Below are 16,633 nucleotides of genomic sequence, written 5' to 3' on the forward strand. Positions count from 1 at the left end.
AACATTCGTCGGAAAAAATCCATGGATTTTGTTGTCGGAATGTCCGATCAATGTCCGACCGTGTGTACAGGGCATTCGCTTTTGAAAGTTGTTGTCCTCTGATGTGTAATCACAAGCTATGTATGATTAATAGGAAACATAATGTGGGAATTTTTCAACTATATGCTTTCCTGGCTCATTTGAAATCGGGTGAAGAAGAAAGCCCAGCTGGCTTGTCTAGGTCTGAGACATTTAGCTGTACGGAGATATTCCTATGATCAGTGTAGACAAGTATAGCGTGCGAGGCTCCTTCCAATAGATATCGCCATTCTTCCAGGACCAGTTTAAAAGCAAGGAGTTCCCAGTCCCCTACATCATAGTTCCTTTCGGCTGGGGACAACTTCCTGGAAAAGAAGGCAACAGGATGCTGTGGTTTTATGGCGCTGAGAAAGGACTGACCCAACCGCAATCTCTGAAGCATCCACCTCCAAAACGTAAGGCAAGGCTGGGTCGTGATGAAGGACCGGGGCAGAGGTGAATTGTTTCTTGAGTTTGTCGAAAGCCGTTTGTGCTCAGGGGAACCACAGAAAATGGCTGTTTTGCTTGGTGAGTTGTGTGATAAGTGAAATTATTGACGAGAAGCCTTTGATGAATCTTCTATAAAAATTGGCGAATCCCATGAACCTCTTACGGTCCGAGGGTACTGGCCATTCAAGAAATGCAGTTACCTTCTGGGGGTCTATGGAGATGCCAGAAGCCGAAATAATAAGGGCAAGGAATTGTATGGTATCTTTCTCAGACTCACATTTTTCAAGCTTGGCACAGAGTTTATGGGCTCGGAGGCGAAAAAGGACTTTTCGCATGTGGATGTGATGTGCCTCGAGGGAAGATGAAAAAACAAGGATGTCATCTAAGTACACTATCATAAAGAGGTCAAGAAAATCCTGAAAGATGTCGTTCACCAAGCGTTGGAAAGTTGCTGGGTCGTTACACAGTCCAAATGGCATGACCAAATACTCAAAATGGCCAATCCTAGTAAGAAAGGCCGTTTTCCATTCATCGCCCTCTCTTATCCGTATTAAATTGTAGGCCCCCCGTAGGTCCAGTTTTGAGAAGACCTTATCTGTGCGAAACCTCTGAATGAGCTCAGGCACTAGAGGCCACGGGTATCGATTGATTGTGATACTGTTTAATTCTTTGTAGTCGATACATGGTCTTAAAGAATGGTCCTTGTTTTCCACAAAGAAGAGTCCAGCGCCAGCAGGAGAGGTAGTGGGCCGGATGAACCCTTTCCTAAGATTGTCATCAATGTATTTTCGGAGGACTTTTAATTCAGGCTCAGAGAGTGGGAAGATCCTCCCAAATGGTATTGCAGAACCAGGAAGAAGCTCAATGGGGCAATCATACACCCGGTGATGCGGCAGGGATTCAGCCCCCTTCTTGTCAAAGACGTCCAGGAATTCTTTGTAAACCTGGGGGAGAAGAGTGTTGTCATCTGTGGAAAGGGGTTGAACCATCAAACAGGCTCATTGTGGGAAACAGTGGTGTAAGCAATAGGGTGAGCCGAAAGACACAACTTCAGTGGACCAATCAATCTGTGGCTGGTGCTGTCGAAGCCATGGTATCTCCAAAGTAACCAGAAAAATGGGGGAAGAAATCACGTCCAGCCAAAGATATTCCGGATGGTCTGCTTCGGTGGTGGCTAATATGAGGATGGTCTCATGGGTTATGGGACCCGAGGTTGGTGTGGAGCCATCTGCCAGATGAACGGTAAATGGCTGGGGCTTCTTGCATAGTGGGATTCCATACTTTTTGGAGAAGTGCATGTCAATAAAGCAGATGCAAGCCCCAGAGTCAATAATGGCTGCTACTTGGATTATCCTTCCCGGGTATCTGCAAAGAGAGGCAGAGAGTGAGGATTTAACAAAGTACGGTGAAACAGGTGGGGGTTTGATCCACCTACTCAGCCTAATGGGACATCCCTGAAGAAAGTGACCCGCTCCACCACAATACAGGCATAGATTGTTCAGGCGACGGCATTGTTGATCTTCGGGTGTGAGGAGTGCACGAACTAAGCCGAGTTACATCGGTTCTGCGTCATGAAATGGGCTTGATGCGTGGGTCTCAGGGGTTCTCAGGTGTGGAGCCATGGGTACTCGTGGGAGCATCCATGTGGGACGGCTATACCGGATCGTTCCCTGCGACGCTCTCTGAGTCTGCGATCAAGCTGGATAGCCAACTGAATTGCAGGTTCCAAAGTATCAGGGAGCCCCACTCTTGCTAATTCGTCTTTGAGGGGCTCGGACAGGCCCAAGCGAAACTGATGGCGCAAGGCAGCATCGTTCCATGCAGTGTCTGCAGCCCACTTGCGGAATTCCGTTACATAGTCCTCAACAGGGCATTTTCCCTGTTGTAGAGAGCTCAACACTGTTTCAGCCGTGGTGGTTCATTGTGGGTCATCATAGAGGATTGCCATGGCATCGAAGAAAGAAGACAGTGAGTGCAGTATAGGTCTCTCCCTTTACAATAGCTGATGAGCCCATGCTTGAGGTTCTTCTGTAAGTAAGGTTACTACGAACCCGACCTGTGTATCCTCTGAAGAGAAGGTCCTAGGCTGTAAGGTAAAGTACAGCGGACAGGCGTTCCTGAAAGCCCGGAAATTGTGGCGAACCCCTGAAAAGTGTTCCAGCATAGGAACCCATGGTTCAGGAGCTGGAGTAGAGATGGGCTGCTCCATAGCCATAACAGATGGTTCCACAGGGCTCAGAACTGAGGGATTGGCCATTGCAGTCAGCCGACCTTCCAGTTGAAAGTACCCCTCTTGTATGGACGTCTTTGGCGCATGCTCAGTTGGCACGGATTTCCTCTTCCGGCAACGCTCCATTGGTGCATGCGTAGTAAGCCCTGGACTCTTACACCAAGTCATTAAGGTTTCGAGGCTGATGTTTGGTAACTCGAACCTTCAGCTCCCTCCACATATTATCTATGGGATTAAGGTCTGAAGACTGGCTAGGCCACTCCAGGACCTTAATGTGCTTCTTCTTGAGCCACTCCTTTGTTGCCTTGGCCGTGTGTTTTGGCTCACTGTCATGCTGGAATACACATCCACGACCTGTTTTCAATGCCCTGGCTGAGGGAAGGAACATATGAAAAAGTAGCTGGTAATTGCCAGCATCCCTGAAATGACTAAGAAAAGAGAACCCCCATATATGGGACTTTCAAGGGCAATAAGAAGTAGAGAAATAACTTATGTCTTAAGATAAAATTTAACAAAAAACTTTATTCACATCATAGAGTATATATGACACATTACCAATGTTTAAAAAAATAAGCAAAGGCTATATTTCTAAGGTATATGTATACATAGTATACTCAGATTTCCATTAGGGATCCCCAGACAGGGCACCCCAGATGGCGAACACCCAACGCGTTTCGAAATTCACTTTTTTATTCTTCTTCAGGGGTGTATAAAAATTTGGAAAAAGGAGTTACTTTCTGTATAAAGATGCTAGGGTGTTAAAAAGATAGTCACCATTAAAAGTCAAAAACATCATATACATATTGTAATGTGTTGTATACACTCTATGATGTGAATAAAGTTCTTTTGTTAAATTTTTAATTTTACCTTTAGTGCCGGTTCACACTGCTGCGATGCAGGAACGCTGCAAATCCACTGTGGGTCCCTGCATCGCATGTCTCCAGCCGCAGTTCACACTGCCTATGTGAACTTCTGGGAGTGTCAATTAAAAGTTAATGACACCCCCAAATCAGTTTGCATATCGCAGTGCGATCTGCAAATTCGGACAGGAATCAGATTGCATGAGTGTGAACACCCATGCAAACCGATTCTGCTGCGGACCAAAAAAAGGGTCCTGTGCAGGTTTGGTCCGAATGCAATATAAAAAACAGCCATACTATCTGTATGGCTGAATTCTCATTGCACGGACATCGCATGTGAATTGTGAATAACTGCACCAACTGTTGTCACCCTCTCACCAAGCTGCTTGGCAATGGTCTTGTAGCCCATTCCAGCCTTGTATAGGTCTACAATGTTGTCCCTGATATCCTTGGACAGCTCTTTGGTCTTGGCCATGGTGTAGAGATTGGAATCTGATTGATTGCTTCTGTGGACAGGTGTCTTTTATACAGGTAACAAGCTGAGATTAAGAGTGCTCCCTTTAAGAGAGTGCTCCTAATCTCAGCTCGTTACCTGTATAGAAGACACCTGGGAGCCAGAAATCTTGCTGATTGAAACTTATTTCACTCATTAAAATGCAAATCAATTTATAACTTTTTTGAAATGCATGTTTCTGGATATTTATGTTGTTATTCTGTCTCTCACTGTTAAAATAAACCTACCATTAAAATTATAGGCTGATCATTTATTTTTCAGTGGCCAAACATACAAAATCAGAAGGGGATCAAATACTTTTTTCCCTTACTGTATCTGGAGACATGTATTGGCTTATTGCAATGGCAATCATTTTTTAATTGTTGTGACTGTGCTGAACTAACAAAGACCATAAAATTGGCTGTTGTGACTTTTTGCTCTTATTGTATTTAAAAATAACTTCAATATGAATATATAATCTGTAATATACTTAATATCCTTAGGTGTTTACTAGAAAACTCGAGGAAGTTGGAAGAGTTCTATTCCTAATATCCCTAACCCAAAAGATCCCTCCTGCTCATAAGCAGTCTCATGTATCCATGCTTCAAGAAGATCTTTTACGTCTACCTTCTTTTCCAAGAAGTGCAGTTGATGCAGAGTTCTCACTTTTTAGTGATCCACAAGGTAAACCGTTACTCTACACAAAACATGTATTGATGTGCTATGTTAACATTTTTAGAATTTCGCAGTCATGATTGCTAAGTGACAAATTTGTTATTTTTGCTTATTCCATTAGGTGGCAAAGAACTGTTTGGTTTGGATACATTACATAAAAGCCTGTGGATAAAGCTGCTGGAGGAGATGTTCTTGGGCATGCCCAGTGAATTTCCTTGGGGAGATGAGATAATGCTTTTCCTTAATGTCTTTAATGGTGCTTTAATTCTTCACCCAGAGGACAGCGCCCTTCTCAGGCAATATGCAGCCACTTGTATCAACACAGCTGTTCATTTCAACCATCTCTTTTCATTGAGTGGGTACCAGTGGATTCTGCCCACTATGCTCCAGGCAAGTTAAAGATAGATGATTGTGTTGAGTGTGAAAGGTATGAAAAGGTGGTTGATTTTGGCAAGAGATTAAATAATTGTCACATACCTGCTGGAGGAGCCTGATGAGGTGAGGATGGCATCTTTTATACCTCCAGCCCAGGGTTTCTGATAGAGCTGACAGGTGGCAGAAGTGCCTTGCAGGCCTATTAAATACAAGTGCTAATAGGCAGGAGACTCTGTTCAAGTGAACAAGGGATTTACTGCAACCTGGATGATGGCAGCAGGCCCATGAATGGTCACTAGGACAGCAGGAAGATGCGGGAACTTCAGACAGATAACTGGTGACACTAACAGGAGGGTGATGTGCTGACTGCGCTTATATGGGAGCCAGCAATAGGCAAGCAGACATGGTGCAGATGCAGTAGACTGGATCAGGCACAGATGTGACAGAAGACAAATAATCAGAGTTCAGGCCAGGGTCCTGGCAGATCAGTTACAGATGGAGCAGATGGGTACGTAAGCAAGGTACAATCTGTGGTTAGCACTATGCCGATAGGCAATAGAAGGTCAAGATAATCGGGAAATGTGCACTACCGAAAAAAAAATGTATTTTCGTTTTCATTACTTCGGATTATTCGTAACCTCAGATGCATTTGTGTTCATTCCTTTCCATTCGTTTAGATGCAGCATTTGTTACCTCGGATAGTTCGTAACTTCGGATGCATTCGTATTCTTTACGTTTCATTCGTTTAGATGCAGCATTCGTTACTTCGGATAATTCGTAATCTCGGATGCATTTGTATTCGTTACGTTTGCTAACAGTTACTTTAGCCAAATTTGAAAGGAAATTCCAATATCTATAATTTAATAGTTTATCATAATAGATAATAATAATAAAAAAAACCTATATTAATAGTTAATAATTTAATGATAATAGAAAATATGAAAAAAAATTATCCGAATGTAATCGATTCGTTAAACTCGTAGGTTGAATCGTTTTTTGTTCTGTCGTATTTTCGTTCTTTTGGATTTTCGTTCTTTCGTATTTTCGATCTTTCTGAAAATTAGTTTCCGTATGCCTTCGTCAAAAGAGTCTTTTGTTCATTTGGATGCTTTTGAATGAACGAATATGCCGAATTTCGCCTGGAAACAAATTTGTAACAAAACTTTGCAAACCAATTGCACATGTCTACGGGAAGCACAAGCCAGAGATCACAGGTTTTGCTGAAGACAAGTCAGCACTGAGCCAACGTAGATGCCTTATATAATTGGCCTGTTTGATGCCAACAAGCATGCATCCCCACAAATGCTGTAAAGTGTCATGGAAATGTAGTTACTCACAGCAAAATCCTGTGAAAAAATTGATTAGTTGCTCCTAATTGTTTTTATCAGTTTTGCTGCAGCAAGGAACAAAAATACACGCCGAGTATGTTTCTGAAACTCTTCTCCTATTTATTATGGAGCCTTTGGGTTTTATACACACGCTTTCATAAAAAGAAAGCAACAATAAAATGTACTTTTAATGTAAGGCCCCATTCGCAGGGGGCAGATCCTTTTTGATGGACTCTGCTTGCTCAGCGAGGGTCGCTCCGTTGATCCCCGCTGAGCAGGCGGATGATAGGTTCGTCTCTGCTCACTGTGATGAGACAGATCTGTCAGAGCCCTGCTCTCCTCGATGGGGAGATCAGATGAAAACGGACCGCCTGTCTGTTTTCATCTGATCCAATCTGATCCGACCCCCTGGACGGATGGCGAACGTATCGCCATACGTCTTTTTTCAGCAGATCTTGTAGGATCGGATGCCAGGTGGGTGTCAGCAGACACATATCCACTGACATCCGCCTCCCCATAGAAGTCGATGGGTGAAAGGATAATAGTTGAGAGCAACTACATCACTAAGAGATGGCCATTTGTTGTAGTTTTTTAATCTTACCAAGATCACCTCTCCTAATCACCTAATTTCATAGTTGCCAACATTGTAAAAAAAAAATGTGGGACACTTTTGTGGCTGTAGGCGGAGCTGTCCAATAATTAGGGGGCGGGGCATTCGTCAGCAGGCGTGGCCTGGGAAAAACAGACAAGTGCAGTGCGCCGAAAAATGGGCGTGGTTTACGTGAAATTGTGGGCGTGGCTTTAATGGGCGTGGCTCTAGAGGGTGTGGTTAGAGTCTGAAATGAATGAGGGATGGAGAGGGGGAGAGAGGGATGGAGAGGGGGAGAGAGGGGGAGAGAGAGGGAAATGACGGGACAGCAGCCCCAGATCCTACATAATAGAAATATGTGTATTCTAGAAAGTTTAACAATCAGCAGATAAAGATACTCCAAACACCTGGTGTTAATGCTTCAATCATCCCGGCACCATGGTTGTTATGGTGTCAGGATGATTGAAGCGCATTATTTCTATTATTATATTGTAATATAAAATGAAATCATTCAACTCACCATAATGCAGAATCAGTGGGATCCCTGAGCGTGTCACCAGTCACGTCGCCTGCCACCAGCCGTCCGTCCTTGCTTCAGATGTCCGAGCAGAGTCCGTCCTTGCATCAGGTGCCCCCAGCGGAGCCCCCCTCACATCAGGAGTCCCCGGCGGAGCCCCCCCTCACATCAGGTGTCCCCGGCGGAGCCCCCCCTCACACCAGGAGTCCCCGGCAGAGCCCCCCCTCACATCAGGTGTCCCCGGCGGAGCCCCCCCTCACACCAGGAGTCCCCAAGGGAGCCCCCCTCACACCAGGAGTCCCCGGCGGAGCTCCCCCTCACATCAGGTGTCCCTGGCGGAGCTCCCCCTCACACCAGGAGTCCCCAAGGGAGCCCCCCTCACACCAGGAGTCCCCAAGGGAGCCCCCCTCACACCAGGAGTCCCCGGCGGAGCCCCCCCTCACATCAGGTGTCCCCGGCGGAGCCCCCCCTCACACCAGGAGTCCCCAAGGGAGCCCCCCTCACACCAGGAGTCCCCGGCGGAGCCCCCCTCACATCAGGTGTCCCCGGCGGAGCCCCCCCTCACACCAGGAGTCCCCAAGGGAGCCCCCCTCACACCAGGAGTCCCCGGCGGAGCTCCCCCTCACATCAGGTGTCCCTGGCGGAGCTCCCCCTCACATCAGGTGTCCCCGGCGGAGCTCCCCCTCACATCAGGTGTCCCTGGAGGAGCTCCCCCTCACATGAGGTGTCCCCGGCGGAGCCCCCCTCACATCAGGAGTCCCCAAGGGAGCCCCCCTCACATCAGGAGTCCCCAAGGGAGCCCCCCTCACACCAGGAGTCCCCGGTGGAGCCCCCCCTCACATCAGGTGTCCCCAGTGCCCCCCCTTCACATCAGGTGTCCCCAGTGCCCCCCCACTCACATCAGGTGTCCCCAGTGCCCCCCCCCACTCACATCAGGTGTCCCCAGTGTCCCCCCCACTCACATCAGGTGTCCCCAGTGCCCCCCCCACTCACATCAGGTGTCCCCAGTGCCCCCCCCACTCACATCAGGTGTCCCCAGTGCCCCCCCCACTCACATCAGGTGTCCCCAGTGCCCCCCCACTCACATCAGGTGTCCCCAGTGCCCCCCCCACTCACATCAGGTGTCCCCAGTGCCCCCCCACTCACATCAGGTGTCCCCAGTGCCCCCCCCACTCACATCAGGTGTCCCCAGTGCCCCCCCCCACTCACATCAGGTGTCCCCAGTGCCCCCCCACTCACATCAGGTGTCCCCAGTGCCCCCCCCCACTCACATCAGGTGTCCCCAGTGCCCCCCCACACTCACATCAGGTGTCCCCAGTGCCCCCCCACACTCACATCAGTTGTCCCCAGTGCCCCCCCACACTCACATCGTGTCCCACAGCGGTGCGCGCGCTCACCCCCCACCTAGAACCCCCGCCCCTTTCCATATCAGACTGGCAGCGGGGCGGGGGGTAGGCGGGCCGAGGCGGAGCGGGGCGAGGCGGAGCGGGGCAGGGGGTGGGCGGCGACGCAGAAGCTTCGTCTAGCCTCCCCCCAGCCGTCTTCCTGAACTTCAACAAAATGGCGGCCGGCGGAGGCAATGTCTCCGCCGGCCGCCGACCTCTAGCGGCGGCGGCGGCGGCGGCGGTTTCAAAAACCGGAACCGAATTTTTCGGGACATTTCCCGGGACACCACAAATCCGGGAATGAAGTCCACGTCCCGGGAATGTCCCGGGAAATTCGGGACAGTTGGCAGCTATGTAATTTCACAAACACCTCTCTAAGGTAATCCAAAACTAGCTTTTTTTCTAAAGCTTTTTTCTTGAGTTGGTCCACTTCAGCGTTTAACATACAGATATCAGTAGTAGTAAGATTTCTAATTGCTAGCACCTTTAACTTCCAAAGATGCACACACCCCTCCTTACACATGTGTGACCAGCAGCGATCCGGCACAAGAGGGCCTGAACTAACCCATGCCTACACATAGGTGGTTGCATGGACACACCGTCTGTGCATTTTGATACAACCTTCTTGGCAGTGATATGCACAAGAGTTTTACCAATCAAGAAAGGTTGTATGTAGAGAAGAAACTAAATTACAAACCTAATCTGGAAGGTTAGATGGTATCCTGGCAATTAGGACATGGAAAACAGAAAGACCATTGTCAATAAGTTTACCAGTGACATAAGGATTGATGTACTAAAGGACTAAAACATTTTCACTTTACAAACTGAAATTTCACTTTGAATGGTAATTACTACTTACAGTGCCTTGATAAAGTATTCACACCCCTCAAAATGTTCAACATTTTGTTATGTTAAAACCAAAAACGTAAATGTATTTTTTGGTGATTTTATGTGATAGACCAACACAAAATGGCACATAATTGTGAAGTGGAAGGAAAATTATATATGGTTCTCAAAACTTTTTACAAATACGTATCTGAAAAGTGTAACATGCATTTGTATTCAGCCTCCGTTACTCTGATACCACTAACTAAAATCTAGTAGAACCTATTGCCTTCAGAAGTCACCTAATTAGTAAATAGAGTCCACCTGTATGTAATTTAATCTCAGTATAAATACAGCTGTTCTGTGAAGCCCTCATATGTTTGTTAGAGAACCTTAGTGAACAAACAGCATCATGAAGGCGAAGGAACACACCAGACAGGTCAGGGATAAAGTTGTGGAGAAATTTAAAGCAGGGTTAGGTTATAAAAAAAATTCCCATGCTTTGAACATCTCACATAGCACTGTTCAATCCAGCATCCAAAAATGGAAAGAGTATGGCACTACTACAAACCTACCAAGATATGGCCATCCTCTTAAACTGACAGGCCGGGCAAGGAGAGCATTAATCAGAGAAGCAGTCAAGAGGCCCATGGTAACTCTGGAGGAGCTGCAGAGATCCACAGCTCAGGTAGGAGAATCTGTCCACAGGACATCAATTTGTCATGCTCTCCGCAAATCTGGCCTTTATGGAAGAGTGGCAAGAAGAAAGCCATTGTTGAAAGAAAACCAAACAAAGTCCCGTTTGCAGTTTTGCAAGATGCCATGTGGGAGACACAGCAAACATGTGGAAGAAGGTGCTCTTGTCAGATGAGACCAAAAACTTTTTTGGCCTAAAAGCAGAACGCTATGTGTGGCGGAAAACTAACACTGCACATCACGCTGAAAACACCATCCCCACCGTAAAACGTGGTGGCAGCATCATATTGTGGGGATGCTTTTCTTCAGCAGGGACAGAGAAGCTGGTCAGAGTTGATGGGAAAATAGATAAAGTCAAATACAGGGCAATCTTAGAGGAAAACCTGTGAGTTTGCGAAAGACTTGAGACAGGGGCAGAGGTTCACCTTCCAGCAGGACAACGACCCTAAGCATACAGCCAGAGCTACAATGGAATGGTTTAGATCAAAGCATATTCATGTGTTAGAATGGCCCAGTCAAAGTCCAGACCTAAATCCAATTGAGAATCTGTGGCAACACTTGAAAATTCTGTTCACAGATGCTCTCCATCCAGTCTGACAGAGAGCTTGAGCTTTTTTGTAAAAATGGGCAAACATTTTACTCTCTAGGTTTGTAAAGCGGGTGGAGACATACCCAAAAAAAAACAACTGTAATTGCAGCTAAAGGTGGTTTTACAAAGTATTGACTCAGGGGGCTGAATACAAATGCATGCCACACTTTTCAGATATTTATTTATAAAAAATTTGAAAACCATTTATTGTTTTTCTTCCACTTTTTTTGCTACTTTGTGTTGGTCTATCACATAAAATCCCAATAAAATACATTTACTTTTTTGGTTGTAACATGACAAAATGTGGAAAATTTCAAAGGGTATATATGCTTTTTCAAGGCACTGTAACGTGATTAACGTCAACATGAACGTGATAAAAACTCACTGTGCAAAGAATACTCAATCACATGCATGGAAAAAAAAAAACAGGGCTAAGGGAAAACTTCCTTGCGAAGTAAAAGTTCACTTTGCTAAGGGTACAGTCTATACTCCTTCAGTAAATCAACTCCAGACTCACTTAAACCCACCAGAGGCCTCCTCAGTGTTGGCAGATTGACAGGGAGTGCATTTTGTAACTTCCATGTTGGTAACCATATTTTGTACACCAGTATTATTGTGTACATAATATTCTATCCAAACTCATGCTGTGCTACTCAGTTTGTTTAAATCTGCACATGTTACATGGCCCAGTTCATTGAATATTGCTTGTAAATGTCCATCATGATTCCTTGTGTTCCCTGAAAAGATTCAGGAGACAAAGAGTTACATTGGAGTTAATTTACTAACTAAAAATATTCTGTTCACTTTGCAAGGACGTTGTAAGGGAGGTTTCCTCCAGAGCTTAGTGAATTAGGTGAATCTCTGCTGGCTTCCATCATCTAATTACAGTATGTGCAAGAAAAAATAGTTTTTTCTTATTTTCCTTGCACTTGATTGAGTATTCTTTGTAAAGCGAAATTTAGGCACATTCACTGAGCTCTAGGGATAATTTCCTTGCAAAGTGAACATCCTATTTGCCTCTGGTATATCAACCCCATTATATCATGTTTATCAGCATGATGTGAATAGATTTATTATAGAATTAAAATATAAGGATGGCAGTAGAACTATCTTTATATCTTATTTAGCAGACCTGACTGTGGCATCTTGAATAATGTTTAGTTTAGAAGGGTTTTTAATCATTCATACACTAAAGGATAGACAGGGGCATCAGATTCTCTAGCATGATATTCTTTAGTATGATCAACAGTGCATACGAGTGTTAAGAAATAATGGAGATGTTGCTACAGCAGGGCTAAATGTAACTCATTGAAATGCACTGCTTTATTGTTATCCTGTCTTGTGTGAGATAACAGCTTGTGTTTATGTCATTAATACAAAATACAATGCAACACAAAATGAAAAATGAAACGCCACTCTTTTCTTTCATTCAGGTATATGCTGACTATGAAAGTAACCCTCAACTTCGCAAAGCTATTGAATTTACCTGCAGACAGTTCTACGTACTGCATCGTAAGCCATTCGTGCTTCAGTTGTTTGCCAGTGTTGCACCTCTCCTTGATCTTCCGGTAAGAGGCTCCCTGCCATGGCTTTATTTCATTTGTTTAATTGACTAAATGTCATGATTAAGCCCATGTTTATGATATTTGTCCTTGGACTATGCTAACATGTATTATATAAAGTCATTCTATAGATCAGAGCTACCCGTTTTGTTTATGTTGAACTTCATAATTTGGCGTGCCATCTTTCTAGAACCACTATTACATTTTCATTGTTCTGGGAGATAAAAAAGATACTAGGCTCAAATGAAAAAGTTTTAATAAGACTGTCTAGTTTAGTCATGTGACTCTATATTTTTAAATCGCATTGGACTCAACTAAAAAGTACTCTCACTTTTTTTTAAAATATATATACTTATCCTGGTGTGAATTAAACCTACTGTGTAATGCTCAATATAACCTATTGTCATTTGAGGATGCCAAAAGTCATGAGAGAATTTGACTGCCCAAATGTTATGTTTGTAAGTCTCAGGCTATTCTAAATTATGTTCTAAAATCGTGTCATCTAGTTAGCTAACTACTGACTCTTGGCAACCCTTTTTATCGTTATAATGATACATATAGTGATAATGTCCAGTGAGTCTTCTTATAAGTATATTGAATACAAAAAGTAGTAGTCAGGTCTTACATCAAATGCCAGCTACCCTTCAGTAGGTTTTAGGTCTTTGAGTGAAAACTGGAGCAGCTGTAGGAAAGCCATGAAAACATGAAGAGAACATCTGTACATATGTACAACATATATTTTATACAGATCATCACTAGCAGAAGGAACCCAGGAACATTTTAACAATATCTAGTAGGGGTCTCTAGCTTTTCTTTCAGTTCATCTGGCTTTTTCTTTTTTTTAAGAAAATACAGTATATAACATGCAGCAATGTATTATTCAAGACACACATGATATGTAAGGTAAAGTCTACAAGCTTGGAAAAATCACTTTCTAAATGGATATAAAAGACCGTATTCAGAGAGAAGTGGTTAATTATTCATACCCTAATTGGTTTAAGTGGTGTACCCCAAGGTTAAGTGTTGGGACCCTTACTTTTTAATATATGATATAGAGTCTGGGATTAAAAGTACCATTTCAGTCTTTTCAGATGATGCCAAGTTATGCATAATGTCCTTACAGGATGTCTCCAACTTACAAGCAGACCTCAATGCATGTTTTATTGGGTGACTATGTGGCAAATGAGGTTTAATGTTGATAAATGTAAAGTTATGCTCTTGGCGGCTAAAAACATGCATGCATCTTACATACTAGGAGGAGAATAGCTGGGGGAGTCAATGGTGGAGGCGGATCTGGGTGTTCCGGTAGATCATAGGCTTAATAATAGCATGCAATGCCAAGCTGCAGTTTTCAAAGTAAGCAAAATCCTTCCATGTATTAAGAGAGGTTTAGACTGCAGAGAGACAGATATCATTTTGCCCCTGTACAAATCATTAGTAAGAACTCATCTGGAACATGCAGTTCAATTTTGGAGACCGGTTCACAAAAATGATATTGGGGAACGAGAAAGGGCAGTGAAGGCCAACCAAACTGATAAGAGGCAGGGAGGAGCTCAACTATGATTAAAGATTATCGTAACTGAATTTGTTCTCTCTTAAGAAGTGGAGATTAAGGGGGGAAATGGTCCACTTGTATAAATACATAAATGGTGCATATAGTGAACTTGGTGTTGAGTTATTCATTTTAAGGTCAACACAGAATACAAGGAAGCATTCTTTACATCTGGAGGAAAAGAGACTTAACTTCCAAATATGGAAAGGTTTCTCCACAGTAAGAGCTGTGAAAATATGGAATAGATTCCCTCAAGAGCTGGTTCTGGCCAGCTCAGTAGATTGTTTTAAAAATGGCCTGGATTATTTCCTAAATGCACAAAATATAACTGGATACTAATATTTATAGGTAAACTTGATATATCCGATATCTGATTGCCTCTTGGGGGGGGGATTGGGAAATAATTTTTTTCCCCTGATGGAACAAACTGGATCTTGCTTTTTTGGGATATTTTGCTTTCCTCAGGATAAACTGTGGGTATAGGATTGTGTATATTGAGGTTTTCTATGTGTGTGTGTGTGTGTGTGTTTTGTTTTATTTTTCTCTGTGGGTTGAACTGGTTGCACTTGTGTCTTTTTTTTCAATCAAACTAACTATGTAAGACATCATTTTATTATAAGAATCAAAGCCATATGTTCCCATGACTGAAGGAGACCTTTTACTAGAAGAAGGTTTAAAATGATTCATTATTAAACAAAACATCTACAATTTATTGTGTGCTTGTTTGTGACATATAAGAATCTAACACATTGCTTGGTATATCAATATCAGTTTGGAAATTTTATTTTTCATTATATTTGTATTGTATTTATCTTCTAACACAACATGTTAATCCACAGGATGGTGTAAGCAGTGGCTCTTCTTGCAAAGGTGTGTCTTCTCAGTGCTTGTTTGACCTTCTCCAGTCTTTGGAGGGAGAAAAACCCGATAATCTAGATATCCTGGAACTTGTGAAAGCAGAGCGTCCCCTTAAATCATTAGGTAACTATACATTCTAAATATACAAAACATAGAAAAACCTTTTGAAGATTGAAATAAAGAAAAATGCAGCTTGTGCTTTTGACTTTAGTGATTTTAAAAACCTAAAGGAGATGTTGCCAACTTCCCCATTCATGGTAAAGTGACACTATCTATGTAGAGGGCCCCCCAACCCATTGATACTCATCTTGCTATTGTTGCCTATATCACTATTTCTGATTTCTCAGCCAGCAAAAATATCTGGTGTGGGAAGCATGTGACCTTTGCCCAAGTGAAAACACAGTTTTAGCAGCCAATCACTGGGCAAGAGGCAGAGGGAGTGAAAGCACTGCCCTCCCCTAGTGTCCAACACCACCTACACTGAGGCAAGGTGAGTATCAGTGGGTCTAAGGGGCCCTTTTACAGACACTGCCACTTTACCTCTGAACATGGTAACATTGTCTCCTCAAAGTTGTTAGGAAGTGGGCGGCCACTACTTCCTTAACAAATTATGAGTCACAGCTGTCAGTGGGGTTTCCCACTGAAAGCTGAATGTAAAATGTAAATGTAAAATGTAAATGTAAAAAAAAAAATGGCGGCAATAAAAATTGAGAAAAAAAACAGTGTAGGGTCTTCCCCCCCCCCCAATCCATACCAGGCCCTTCGGGTCTGGTATGGATTTTGAGGAGAACGCATATGCCAAAATTAAAGAAAAAATCCATCTCCAAAATCCATACCAGACCCTTATCTGAGCATGCAGCCTGGCAGGTCAGGAAAGGGAGGGGACGAGCAAGCAGCCCCCTCCTGAACCATACCAGACCGCATGGCCTCAAAAAGAGGGTGGTGCTTTAGGCAGGTGGGGCTCTGCCCCCTTGTGACATCATCGGCCAGGGGTATGCTGGGTCAATGACATCACAAGGGATGGGGTCATCCGGTGATGTCACTGGGTGGCCCCTCCCCTTAGTTATTTAAGAATTGTCAGACGTCAGAGCTGTCAGACGGCAGGAGCCTTCAGTAGGTGCGGACCTTTTTTTTCTTCTTTTTTTGGGTTGGCGGTGGCGCCTGCAGACCTCCTCACTGCAAAGCACCCCCCTATGTTGAGGGCATGTGGCCTGGTATGGTTCAGGAGGGGGGAGGTGGCCCACACCATTTTTTATTTATTTTTTGGCATGGAGGTTCCTCTCAAAATCCATACCAGACCCAAAAGGCCTGGTATGGATTGGGGGGACCGCTTTCTGTTTTTTTTCTTTTTACTGCCGGTACTTGCCGGAAAATCCCGCTGACAGCTGATGACTCATTGTTTGGTAAGGACACGGCAGCCACCCACTCCTTAACAACCAGGTTGTTTACTGGTTGTTAAGGATGCCAGGGGCTGCCAGCTCCTTAAATATCGCATGCGGGGACCACTACTTACTTACCGCATGCAATTTTTAAATTTTATTTTTGTGAATTTACTTTCACTCCTGTTTTATGCGATAACTACCTCATAAAGC

At 44.1% G+C, this 16,633-nt stretch overlaps 1 protein-coding gene across 27 annotated transcripts in view; it reads left to right on the forward strand.

Moving 5' to 3' along the window:
- Nucleotides 1-16,633, forward strand: part of UNC80 (unc-80 homolog, NALCN channel complex subunit) — a 288,619-nt gene that overhangs the window by 178,877 nt on the left and 93,109 nt on the right. For all 27 annotated transcript variants that reach the window (XM_073633516.1, XM_073633519.1, XM_073633525.1 and 24 more), the window contains 4 exons: nt 4,594-4,774; nt 4,887-5,155; nt 12,503-12,637; nt 15,023-15,164. In XM_073633516.1, coding sequence (XP_073489617.1) covers nt 4,594-4,774; nt 4,887-5,155; nt 12,503-12,637; nt 15,023-15,164 — 727 coding nt within the window. The remainder of the gene's footprint in view (nt 1-4,593; nt 4,775-4,886; nt 5,156-12,502; nt 12,638-15,022; nt 15,165-16,633) is intronic.

The sequence above is a fragment of the Aquarana catesbeiana genome, linkage group LG06 (genome assembly GCF_042186555.1).
Source record: "Aquarana catesbeiana isolate 2022-GZ linkage group LG06, ASM4218655v1, whole genome shotgun sequence".
Taxonomy (NCBI): Eukaryota; Metazoa; Chordata; class Amphibia; order Anura; family Ranidae; genus Aquarana; species Aquarana catesbeiana.